This window comes from Drosophila obscura, unplaced genomic scaffold (genome assembly GCF_018151105.1).
Source record: "Drosophila obscura isolate BZ-5 IFL unplaced genomic scaffold, ASM1815110v1 contig_192, whole genome shotgun sequence".
In the NCBI taxonomy this organism is placed as follows: domain Eukaryota; kingdom Metazoa; phylum Arthropoda; class Insecta; order Diptera; family Drosophilidae; genus Drosophila; species Drosophila obscura.
Genome location: NW_024542781.1, coordinates 109,973 through 122,864, shown reverse-complemented (window position 1 = coordinate 122,864; position 12,892 = coordinate 109,973). Strand labels below are relative to the sequence as shown.

The 12,892-nt window shown below is 45.6% G+C and overlaps 1 protein-coding gene across 3 annotated transcripts in view; it reads left to right on the top strand.

Annotated features, from left to right (window-relative positions):
• LOC111076162 overlaps nucleotides 1-12,892 on the top strand; it is a 68,734-nt gene that overhangs the window by 38,769 nt on the left and 17,073 nt on the right. For all 3 annotated transcript variants that reach the window (XR_005967850.1, XR_005967851.1, XM_022369835.2), the window contains exons 3-10: nucleotides 3,230-3,368; nucleotides 3,450-3,519; nucleotides 3,656-3,766; nucleotides 7,630-7,836; nucleotides 7,943-8,088; nucleotides 8,348-8,498; nucleotides 9,882-10,012; nucleotides 10,111-10,270. Coding sequence is in view for 1 of the 3 variants with exons in the window: in XM_022369835.2 (XP_022225527.2) it covers nucleotides 3,230-3,368; nucleotides 3,450-3,519; nucleotides 3,656-3,766; nucleotides 7,630-7,836; nucleotides 7,943-8,088; nucleotides 8,348-8,498; nucleotides 9,882-10,012; nucleotides 10,111-10,270 (1,115 nt within the window). In the remaining 2 variants the exon portion in view is untranslated. The remainder of the gene's footprint in view (nucleotides 1-3,229; nucleotides 3,369-3,449; nucleotides 3,520-3,655; nucleotides 3,767-7,629; nucleotides 7,837-7,942; nucleotides 8,089-8,347; nucleotides 8,499-9,881; nucleotides 10,013-10,110; nucleotides 10,271-12,892) is intronic.

The following is a 12,892-nucleotide window of genomic DNA, read 5'->3' as shown; positions in this document are numbered from 1 at the left end:
TTCCACACACACGCACGCACCCGTACACATACGGGCAAAGCGAGACACGGACACATGGACACACGGACACGCTCTGACACATATTGTCATAAAATTATTCAATGGATATTGTGAGTGCAAAAGTTTTTCGTCCTTTTTCTGGCAAGCTCTGCCTCTGCCTCTGTCCCCGTTCCTGGCCCGTCCCCTCGCTTAGCCCTTTTGCAATCTTTTTGAATAGGATTTTGTAAGCGTTACAAACTGAAGAACGAACAAAAAAGAAAAACATTAAATGGCAATATGAGAAGCTTGCTTTGATATTGGATTTCGGGGCGGGGCGGGGCCTGAGGTCGCAGGTCGGGCTCCCGGGAAAACAAATGAGGAAAAGGGATGTGTGTGGTGGGGAGGTGGTAAAGGGGGGTAAAGGCGATTTTGGAGAAAAGTTTTGGCCAAAGCCACCGAAAAAACCAAAACGTAATTGCCAAAACCCATTGAATGACCAGTTCAAGGTCCGCCTCGGGATTTGTTTAAAGAGCGCAGCTCATTCATTCAGCCAGAAGATAAAGTGCTACCAATTAACGCAAAATAAATAAAACTCGACTAATTGTTGGAAAAAAAAGGAAAAACCAAAAACAAAAACCAGAGAAAAGTGAGCGTGAGAGTGGGCAATGGAGATGGAGAGAAGGCGTAAGAGCGCGCCAGAGACAAAAGAAAAGAACGAGAGAATGAATAAGACCCAAAGCAAACTCTTCAAACGGACGTCGCGTGGTTGCGTCCACTTGTCCCCTAGACTGCTGGGAGCCTTCTTCTTATCCTCTTGTCTTGTCCACCCGGACGACAGTTAGCATTTCTGCAACTGCCACAATGTTGTCTCCTTTTCCTGGCTTGGCCCATTTTTATTTTGGTCCCTGCCTCTCGCTTTCTGTTGCTTTTTCTGCTTTACAATTTTTACTGCTCGAGCATTTGGCGTTTATTTTTCTGTTTTGTTCTCGGTTCATCTCTCTCCCTGTGTCTCTCTGTGTCTCCCTCTGTCTGCTTCCCTTCTTTGTGCAAACTTGGCATTATTGTTTCCTAAGGCCAACAACGGGAGAACACAACGTCAACAGAGGGCAAGCTAGGCTAAGACCAGGACGAAATAGCCCACCAATCAGCCCCGCCAAGACAACTCCCGGCCGGCCACCTTTCCTTATCGCGCTGTTCAGCGCCATTGTTGACTGCACGGCGTTTCGCCATTGTTTGCAAATGCGCAAAATTAAAAGCGAACGAAAGGGACAGCAGCTCTCAAAAGGAATTTTGTTTTTAAATTTCAAGAAGTCCTTTTGAGTAGGAGTCGCGTTGTGGTGGTGGGGGGAGGGGGAGACGAGTACTCGGCTCTACTGCTATGTATACATTTTCGAGCATATATTTAATTAAGCTAATTAGGGGACGTGCCTTGGCGGCGGGCATGGCTTAAGCAAGGCTTAGAACGCGTAATTTATTCGCCGCATGGTTTACTGCACTTTGAACACAATTGGAGGGGATTGCGGGCCAAACACATGACAGAGCAGAGCCCATTGGGTGGTGGGTGGAGGAGTACGAAGCGAGAAGCGGCAGGCGGGAGGGGAGCCCAGTGATAAGCAGAAGAAATATGAGCACCGGATATAAATTGTGTCAGCGGCAAAATGATAAAAAACCACTTAAAGGCGCAAACAATACGGCCGCCAGGCAGGCAGAGCCCGGCAGTGGCAGCCGGCACAATGACAAACCGCTCGACTAACCGCAAGTGAGCGAACCAAGCCGACTGGGGGGCTGGGGTTGTGGGCTGGGCCACCAAAAACAGGACAGACCAGACCAGAACAGAACAGACCGTCCCACAGATAGCACAGACTGCACGACGACAGCGGAAACAACAAAAGGACACAACTTGCGATGACTGTGCAAAGACGTTGTGGTGTGGCATAGAAGGGGGGTACTGGCTACTGGCTGGGGAAGGGGCCCTGCCTCCGCCAAGTCATTTACGGCGTGTCGCCGGGGGGGTTGGGCCACAGCGCCCTGCAGAACCCCAAGCGCTCGCTCAGACGGACATTAACAAATACAATAAAAGCGCCAAAGATAGCACGTCAGGCTTTTTAATGCGCAAAATTGCAAACGTTGCCGGGCTGGGCCGTGCCGGGCTGCGAAAATAATGCGAAACGGAAGAAATTAGTTGCGTGCAAATTTATGCTCGGGGCTGGCTCTGCCACCTCTGGCACCTCTGGCAACTCTGCTCCCATGGCCAGCGTTGGGTCAGCGGGCACAGGAAAAGGGTCATTTTGTAGACGCGTGAAATTTCAGGCCCAAGTCATCCACTTCTCTTGAGCGTTTCTCCCAACCATTTTCTATCGCATATTTATGGCTTGACCAGGAAATAAATATAGCTGAAGGCTCCATGAGTTTCCTTCGGGCTTGTTTAGTAGCATCGCTTTGGCTTTAACTTTAAGTTTATAAGTATACTCGTAACACAGTCAAAGCCGTCAGTTCCCGTAAGCATTAAGCAATCAATTCGCCAGTTCTGAGCTCGTATGAGCTGAATCGTAATGTGGCAAACATCTGGGCAATAAGTGCGTAAAGGACCAATCAAAATGCCCTTAATCTTACATTAATTATCTGAATTCATGACCGATTTTAATTCATTCAGCACTCCTAAATATTGAGTTAATTTAGCTTATAAAATTAAGCCATGCCTTTAGTCGTTACATTAAATATATATTTATCGGTAGCATCAATAACAAATAAGCTTGTTTCGAGTGCCCAGTCTATAGATACCCTTGCCAGTTAATCCTATCCATGTCCATTGTACACATTCGAAGGGAAGGATTATTTCCATGGTTGCATTTCGCAAGTTTTAAATTTTCTTTTGTTGGCAAAAAGAACAATTCGATGGGGAAAGGTGCTGTCGGTACACCGCATGTAAACATTGAACTGAAAAATGCTTCTGGAATGAGGCAAAGCCATTTTTTATGCTGCAAACATAAGGTTCCCCCGCCACACCGCAACGCATTAAAATTTACGACCTACGCGGCGACATCAGAAATGTTTGGGGAGAGCCCGCCCGTTGGTGACACAACTTATCGTCAATATTTTGGCTTTATTTTGCCTTACTTATTTCTCTGTTTGCATTTCCCTGTTCCCCCTGCCCACAGCGATGAAGATACCGAAACGAGAACTACTTAGGCAACTTTTAACATTTATGTGATGGAAATTTTCTTCGTTTCTCTTGTCCTTTTTTTCACAGCTTTGATGTGCGGGGGCGGCCGTTTGAGAAGGCCCTCTACTGGTCGGACACCAACTCATTTGGGCCACGTGCGTATTTCGTTACCGGACAGCAGCCGGCAAAGTTATCTGTGGACAATATACAGCTGGATGACGAGGGCGTAAGTAGCAAGTCCCAGCCCCGCAAAGTGTGCTACATTATTGTATATTTTTTATTGGATTTTTTTCGGCTCTGTCAACAGGTTTACCGCTGTCGCGTCGACTTCCAGAACTCGCCCACGCGCAATCATAGAATTAACTTAACGGTTATTGGTGAGTAAGGAGAGGAAAAAAAAAAAACATCTCCATATAAGGCAGTGCACTGTCATTAAAGCTCGCCCTGTCTCCATTTACCAATCTCTCGCGTAACGGATGTCTGTTCTCTGCTCTGTTATTTTCTCCCCTGCAGTTCCTCCGCATCAAATACTGGTGTACGATGCCTCCGGTCGCGATGTTGCCGGCGCTGTGGGTCCGTTGCTCGAGGGCGATAATATTGTGTTGACATGTGAAGTGCGTGGCGGTAAGTAAATCATGATAAACGACACCAACGCACTCTCTCTCGCTATATATGTATATCTCACAGAAACACACAAACACAGAGAGAGACCCAACCAACACACACGTAGGGGCAACCACATAAATGTAGCACTCAGACAAAAGGCTATCAAGCAGGGGACAGCCAGCACAAAAACGCAACTGTTTCAGTCTCAGTCTCAGTTCCATCCATTCCACTCGACCCTGCCAGTCTATTTAAAGAATTAAAGATGAAAAGCTCCAGATAGGCCCAGGCCCAGGCACTGGCACTGGCACTGGCTCTTGCTCTGGCCCTGGCTGCCACGGACTATGCCCCAGACCAGAAGTGGGGGCGGTGGCACATGCAGCCTAAGTCATCGTAAATAATAAAAATAAATGTATGTCAAAGTCTGCGGTGACATTGCCGGTCCACAGACACAACGACAACTGGCAGTCTACGGCATTTGCCACTGGCACTGGCACTGATGGTGTTGCTGCGGCTGAGGCTGAGGCTGGGGCTGCTGTCATTGCCACTTTGCTTGAAGAAAAATGCAACAATTTTCAGTGTCTGGGCTTTTGTTGTGCACGGCATCCATTGGCCAGCTATGACCTGTAGGCATATGCGGCATCGTAAATCTTTAAAGAGGTCTCCAAGGTGAGGGGCAGCAGCACCATCTCCATCTCCATCAAAAGCAACCGCATCGTCAAAACTTTTTACTTTCTTCTTTTTTTTTTTTGTCGTTGCTGGCAAATGTGTGAAAAATTTTGTACAAGTTGCTCGCTTGGCTGGATGACTGGGATAGCTTAAGGGGGTCTCCTCGCATGACCGAACCGAACCTAGCCCAAACCCAACCAAACCCAACCGAACTGGCTACGATGGTGATGGTAATGGCGTTGGTGTTGGCGACGACGACAACGACAACGACGACGACGAATGCCATGCCCCGACACGACCATTATAAATCATTAACTTTCTGACAACAATATTTTGGCATGCACCCCAGACATTTTCCATGTCAACTAGCAACTCGATTTCATGGCAATTTTTCTCTTTTTGTGGGCACACCAAATGGGTTTTGCACAAAGCTTTAAAACGGAGATTGCAGTTGATGGTGTGCTCTGGAAAAAGTTTTTAAGTCCCTTTTTTGATAGTGGACTTAGTTAATTATTTCCGACAAGCTCAAGGTACAGTTCATTGAACTGTTTGGGAATTGGCTTTAAAAGTTCGCAGCTTACTTTGGACAAAACTTAAAGAGGCCTCTTCTCCCCAAAATGCTCACACGTAAGAGACAAATATTTGCCTGGCCAACAATCCATCCTTTGTGATAGGTGCACTTGGCAAATTGGAGCCCCAGCTTCTCTGGCTGATTGCTCTCCTCATCTCTCGAATGACAGCTAGTGAAGACTGACTGGCACTTGGTGCTTTGGCTGCTGATGCTGGTGCTGCAACGTACTGTTTCTGTTTACGTGCACCATTTTGCCAGCAAAGGATTCTACTTTGGCTGCTACCTTGGCATTTGCTCGGCAAATCGCTCGCATTGGTTTGGCAGTGCGTCACGTCGCTGCTTTGACTAACCGCATGTGAATGAGCCAGATGGCTGTTCGGGCGCGTTCGAGCTCTCAACAGAGGGGGGGAGGGAGCTCAGATGGCTACGGGGCGTGGAGCGTGGGACGTGGGCCATGGTGCATGGGGGATGATGTCGACAACATTCGCTTTTGACACCTGCTGAGCGACACGCATCATGGCAGGTGGTACGGCACCCGCTGTAGTAGCTCCGCCACGGATTTGTATGCACCATTCTCTCCCTCCGTGCCACTGGAGCCCTCACCATCCGTACAGCCATCCGGTTGCCTCCTTGGAAGACCGCAATGCAGGCTTGTATTTCATTTTGCTCGTGCCGACGCCAACACCGCTGCGCTGCTGGGCTCAAAGCCAAATTAACTAATATCACAATTTCAGCGCCACATGGTGTCGAGTCGAGTCGAGCGAGTGGCAGAGCCAGAGACTAGGAGACTGTGGCTAGGAGCGAGGGTCGATTTCTGATTAAAGTTAATGCAAATCCTGGCGCTATTTTTATGACTCAGCCCCCTCCACCGCCATCCCAACTAATCATAGCCGGGGCCCAATAAACGCCAAATGCCAAATTGCTTTATCAACTTTATTAACTTCGACTAATAGCAATTAATACCGGCAATAAAAAGCTAATCTAAGCATGCCGCCATAAAAGGTCCGCCCGGGTTATCCATTGTGTCCAGTGTTCCAGACAGCTGTCCTTTGCATATTATGCTCGAACACTGGGGCATTGTCCGGCCCGGTCAGGCTCGGCCCGGCCATCGGAGCTAGCAATTGTCAACAAGCGTAAGTATGGCTTAGCAAATGGCAACGCGCTCGCTGTCTTCATTACACAAAGGATGCCGATGGGGAGTGGGAGTGGGGCCTCGAGTGAAAGGAAAAGGCCAAGACAGGGGGAAAGGCAGCTAAATGCCGCAGGGAAACTGTTATTTGTCTATTATCCCCCTGCATTCCCATCCTGCCCGAGTTTGGTTCGGTTCGGTTCGGCGTTTGGCGTCGTGTGTGCGTGTGTCCTTCTTGGCTTATTGTCGCCATCGCCGAGTATCCTTTGCAATCAGCAAGCATTTGAGTTTGGCTGGCCGGAAGATGGCAGGGGAGTCCCAGCTTAGCCATGGCAGTAAATTCCCAAGTCCACACTCAGCTATCAGCCACTTTCACCCTCCCGCTAAATCCATAGACCATAGCCAATCCCAATCTCAATCCCAGTGCCACAGAGCCACTCGTTGCTGCCTCAGCTGCTTGTTGCTATTGTTGCTCATTTCCGCCACATTCACTTGGCTCACTTAATGGCCAGGCAGCAGCGGCAGCAGCAGCAGCAGCCCTCGAGCCAACCGCTTTGGGCACTTAAACGGATTAAAAATATTTTCGTACATTTGATATGTGAGCGAGTGAAATGCCTTCTCACTCAGCCACTCACCCTCAGCTCAGTCAGTCACTCGGAGGGAGCACTGAGCGGTGCCAGCAAAGCGAATTTCGATTGAAAATGTCGAAAAATTGCAGCGTGAGCAACGAGAGGGATGAGGCTGGAACAGAAATCGATATTCAGGTGGAGGCATTTAAGGTATAATTGAGAAGACCCTTCAGGTCAGTCTCTCGGATAAATGGATAGTCTCTGGCTAATCATCCTTTCCCTTTGCCATCTACGGCTTTGTGATACATAAAAGAGAAGAAAACACAGTAATAAATATTTGTTCATCTCTGTATAAACTTTTCCATCCTCCCTGCGAATTGTTTTCCATTTAGTGGCCATCAGCATGTCCCCAAAAAAACTTTACTCTGTTTTTCCTTCCCACTAATTCAATATTCACGCTTATGCGTTCGGCTGGCAGCCCTCACTTACCCTCACCAAAACCATAGCAGCCACACCAGGACCTTACCATCCAATCCATCCATCCATGCGTCCCGGCCAGTGGCCCCCCACCCAACTTTGCTAGTTAAGCTGGCTAAGCCTTTTTTAAAAGCCTTGGGTACACACTGCTAAATGCGCATTATCATTAAAATGTTGAAAGTTTCTTTCTTTTTTTCGGTCATAAATTTTGGAACGCGGCGTTGTGGTCACGCCGCTTCCGTTAGAGTTCCATCCATCCCCCAACTCCCTTGGAAAACTCTCGCTAGGCGGGCGGGTTAATAATGCACGAGTGGAAAAGTTTGTTGCCAAAAGAGAACAGTGCTCAAAAAATTTAAAATTAATTTATACATTAAACATTAATTTAAATTTGAATTGGAAATGGAAATGCTAGAGTTTAGTGGATATTTGCCTCGAAATTAATGCAACTTTTCTATCCATTTGGCAACAGGTCGCCCGGAGCCCACTGTCACCTGGCTTAACGGGACGCGCACCTTGGAAGCTGGCAGCGGGGTCTCGATGGGTCGGCATGTGACTGTCAATCGACTGGAGGTACACCAAATCTCGCGCTCCGCCCTGAACAACACGTATCGCTGTCAGGCATCCAACACAAAGCTGGTGGCACCCGTGGAGCGCAGCATACGCATCGAAATGTTACGTGAGTAGCTTCTGGCAAGTCAATATTCCCAACAGCAGCAGCTAATCTCTTTAACCCACCCACCCACACGCACACGCGCGCGCCCACCTCATACATATATTCACAGTCAAACCCACATCAGTCAATTTAACCAATAAGTTGAAGGTCTTCTCCTCGAGCACGCAATACAATCTCACCTGCATTGTGGCGGGCTCGGTGCCGGACACGGAAATCAGATGGACACAGAATAATCGGCCCTTCAAACGTGGCATGGTAAGCTCTCTCTCTCTCTCTCCACACAAGCTAGGGCCAAAATCTAACTCAATCTTGCCCAGCCACCTCCAGCCGTCCAACCTGGACGGGAGCAGGTGTCAGGCCAAGTTGTCTTATTTATGAATTTACTCCGTCATGGACAGTGGAGTGTGTGGCCTGCGGTGTACAGACAGCGGGCACTTTTCTAATCGATTTCACTTTATCTTTTCTGGGTGCTTTCGTTCCTCGTTCCTCGTTCTCGTTCCATGCTGTTCTACAGCTGTCAACGAGCCAGGGCAATGGACGAGTTATATCCACATTGACATTTCATCCACAACCTGAGGACGACGGCACCATGCTCAAGTGCGAGGGCTCCAATCCACGTCTGCAGAACTCAGCCATCGAGGACTCGCTCATGATGAATGTCATCTGTAAGTGGACCGAATGCATAAACCATATACACACACATACATACTTGTACATACTCCGTACATACTCTATAAAATCGATTAGAATTTTCCTAAATGCAACGAGCGCACAAATCAAAGTCGCTTGTGTAAATAAGTCTAAATTATAGGGCATTATTTACATACTCGTATATTTTTTTTTCCTGCAGACAAGCTATTGCTATTGGTCCTGTATGGCCCTGTCTGACTGCCGCTCGTTCATACTCATATGTCAATATTTATTTCGTTGACTTTTAGCGTGGCCATAAAAAAGCTACCGGAAAATTTGTTGCCTGCTTTGCTTCGCGTCGCATATTTGCCCCCAACGCCGTCGAAGTGTCATAAATTTTACTTTATTTGATTATCAATTTAAAATCAACAGCAATCGCAACCGAAAGCCATTTTGCCATTTTTTCCCCAGCTACCGTTAACTATGTCAGCGGGGGTCAAAGCGCAGAAAACAAAAAAGTAAACCCTTTGGTTAGTTTACTCTAAAGTCTCGCTTTGTTTTTTCGTCCCTGTATTTTTTAGATAATCATAAATTTATTGAATTTTAAAGTCACACATGGATTTCCCCAGCTATGTATGCCAAATACAGCCATAAATATTGAATGCCATAGAGCGAAAGGGCTTCAACTTTGAAGAAAAATAAACTTTAGCTTTTAAGGCGACTTCAGGCAGTGCTCCCTGAATGGAACTTCTTACGGTTGTAAGACGAACTTCGAACTCTATCAACTGCCTGAAATCAACTGTTTTATAGCTTGCTACTATCTTCTTCAGACCCTCTTTATAACCCTTCTCCTTAGACATTTTCCTTACACAGAACAGTTTCAATTTGTTGCCGTCTCTTCGGTAGCTGTTACCTTCGGCACGCAAGCATGATGTTGTAAAAATAAAAACACAAAAAAAAAGAGAGTATGAGACAGTACTAAATATTTTATATGATCCATCATTGATATTGGGGCATCGCTGGCAGCAACGAAACGATTTTAATTTATAAATTTTTGTCATACTCATTGGTTAGCCTGTTTGTAGCCGGATCAGAATGAGGCGGGGCTGCGCTGCGCTGCGATGGGGTTTATAACGCGGTTCCGTCGTTGCGTTGTTAACTTTTATGGATTTCGCTGCGGCGAACGAGAATGAACGGCGGGCGGTACATACATTTCAGCTTTTTATTATGCAATAATATTTTTCGATTTTATATTTTATATCAGAGGACCGGGCGCTTGTCGCTCGTCGCACGGCTGCACAGGCAGCGCGTAAATTTGAATATAAAGCGCACAGGATAAAACAAAAATTTCCATATTAGCGAAAGCAATTAGGATGTGAGCTTAACTACTAACAAGTTCCATTTTGGCTGCATTGCAGATCCGCCGCAGGTCACCTTGTCGCTGGGCTCCACGCTGCGTCCGGACGACATCAAGGAAGGCGACGACGTCTACTTCGAGTGCCACATCAAGTCCAATCCCAAGGAGCATCGCATCATGTGGTCCCATGACGTAAGTTCCTACTCCTGCCTCTGACCCTGCCACTGGCCCCGTCAAATGCCATTAATCAGTGCCACTTACCCTCCCGCTTCCTCTTGCTACCGTTTCAGGGACAACCGGTCACTCAGAATGTCTCCTGGGGCATCATCATATCCACACGCTCGCTTGTGCTGCAGCGAGTGGGGCGCGTCCACTCGGGCTTTTACGCCTGCTCGGCGGCCAACGATCGCGGCGAGACGCAGTCGGCTCCAGTCAGCTTGAGGATACGCTGTGAGTACCCATCCCTGCTCACACTTTTTAAATAATATTCAATAATTTAAATGCAAAATTCAAACAAAAACTATTGTAATGGAAAACCGAACACGTAGTGCGAGTATGACCAAAAAATTGCACAAAAATTATGCTGACAGTTGATGTCAGTCGAGCGGAGCATTAAAAATATATATGCATAAATTTATGCACAAATAGACACGCACATAGCCACATTTACACATCCATTCTATACCGTTCGACAATGGGCTGGTGGGGCACGCCCACATAGAAAAATGCTTGCCACAATAACAACAGCATCGGCAGTGCACTTGACAAAATCGCACAATATCCTCGCCCCCGCCCCGTCCGCACACTGTGCTGCCACATACACAGGATGGACAGCAACAATGGCCAAAAACTAAAGTATGCCAAAATGACAGAGGACAGAGGAATATTTTGTGCAAAAATCCGTAATATGGTCTGGTTTTGCTGTCATGCGTGCACATATTCCCGTATACAATATATGTGGCTGCTTTTTGAGTTGATATTTTATCAAACAAATGACAAAACTTCACAAATTTTTACATCGCTTAAACAAAGCATCAATGCACGCAGATATTTTAATTCTAATTCTCCACTGGGGCCGAGAGCCTGCCACAATGCAAATGCAATTTTTAGGCTGTGATACCCTTTTTAAAGAGCCTGCACTCATTTAATCAGAATCATGTCAACCTTTTATTTTATACAAAGGAGCTCTGTAGCCGATGACACCTAACGTTAGTAATGAAAATTTAAAAGGAAAATAAGCTTCTATGTAGGTGTAGCATTTTGAGGTAAAGGCAGTCAGCAAAGGCTTTCGTTTGCTTTACCATTTTTTCATTGATTTAAGCAAATTTCTAATTTTTGCACTTTTTCCTCACCATATATGTAGATCCAATATTTAATCATACGTTTGGCTTCCTCTCGTATCGTGCAGTTTCGAGTATAATCGAATATTTCAATGCACTTGAGGGTATTCCAGGTAGTTGCTGGCCTGAGCCTGAGCCTTAGCCCAGGTCCCACCATTGTTTCCATGTAATATGACGACATCCATTTATTTGGCAGCACTTTTGCAATTTGGTTATTCCATAAAAATTCACTTTGATATGGTAATTCTCAGGTCCATAGCAAAATGGGTGTAAAAATTGTGTTAGTTGCATATATTGAATACCGTGAAATGTGATATTATGAAATACCAACTTGATCGAGTATTCCGAGTATTTTGAACAAATGAGAAATATTCTTCTTTTATTTATTTGCTTCTTTGTAAAGAGAATGGCAGTGGCCCTCAATATTTATTGGTTTAGAAAACTTTTGATTAATGCTACAGAATTTCCATAATAAACTTCCATTTAGAGGAAGTTCTCATGGACTGAAGAGACATTTGAATGGGTATAAGTCAAATAAAATTGATGAGAATCAGTCTTAACAGTTCGTAATAACACGCCCATATTGATAATCAAATAGGTGGTAACTCAATTACATCTAATTTAATTATATCGTTTATTGTCTATTGTCTGGTGAGCCTTTTTCACACTTTCGAGCCCAAAAGTGTATGTAATTATAATTTGTGGATGGACGGCCGGGACAGCTGGACGGAGGGCACAAAAATAAATGAACTATAAACGATAAATGCCGTTCGGAGCCTTTGTGTACACATATTGAAAATGTCTCAATTACCGTTATAGAGCATTTACTTCCGACTGTATTTCTAAATAATTAATGATGCTTAAATACAAAATGAAATTGGGTTTGTGTGTGGGTGAGAGAGTGTGTGTTGTGTGTTTGTTTGTGCATAAATATGCATACGTATGCATAAAGTATCCCGCCCCAACGTCCATCCATGCCGCTCGTTCGTCCATTCAGCCATTCCATTGAGGGCAAAAGTTTAGCCCCAGAACTTAACGTGTCAGCTGGGGGCCAGGCATGAGGCCAGGCCATAGGGTGGGTAATAAAAATGAATGATCTGCTTTTATTATTGAAACTCACAGTCATTATTAAACCATTTATAATTATGGGTGAGGTCAGGCGAGCGAGCGAGCGAGCCCAGAGCCAGAGCCCAGAGACAGGACGTGCAGGACATGCACTCCGATACACAGGCATGTCAGGTGAAGAGACACACCTGTATCAATCTCTATACATACACATACTTAAATGTGTGTATGTATGTATGTATGTTCGTGGGAAAATTGAATTTTTATTTTGCATATTTAATGGAAAAAATCATTTCATTCCATATGCAAACAAGGCAGGTTAAGGAATATTATTTAATTAATTGCTCTGGCAAATGAATATTTTGATGCCATTTAAGCATAATACTACATTATGCATAGTTTATTAAACTAAAAATAAAAAACCAAATGAAATGAAATGAATGTAATTATCCCCGATTTTTGCGCCTCGCTGGATTGAGGCGGGCGAAATCGAATTGTGCTTCGAGCTGCAACTCAAATAAGTAGCTACATACTATACAGCTGGCAGTGTTCAACGAAAATACAATTCCTGCTGGCTCAGCACGGCGGATATGAAATCGAAAATGATTGAAAAACGGGGAAAACAGTAAAAGAGAAAAAACGAAGACATCAGCAAACGTTTGCATTG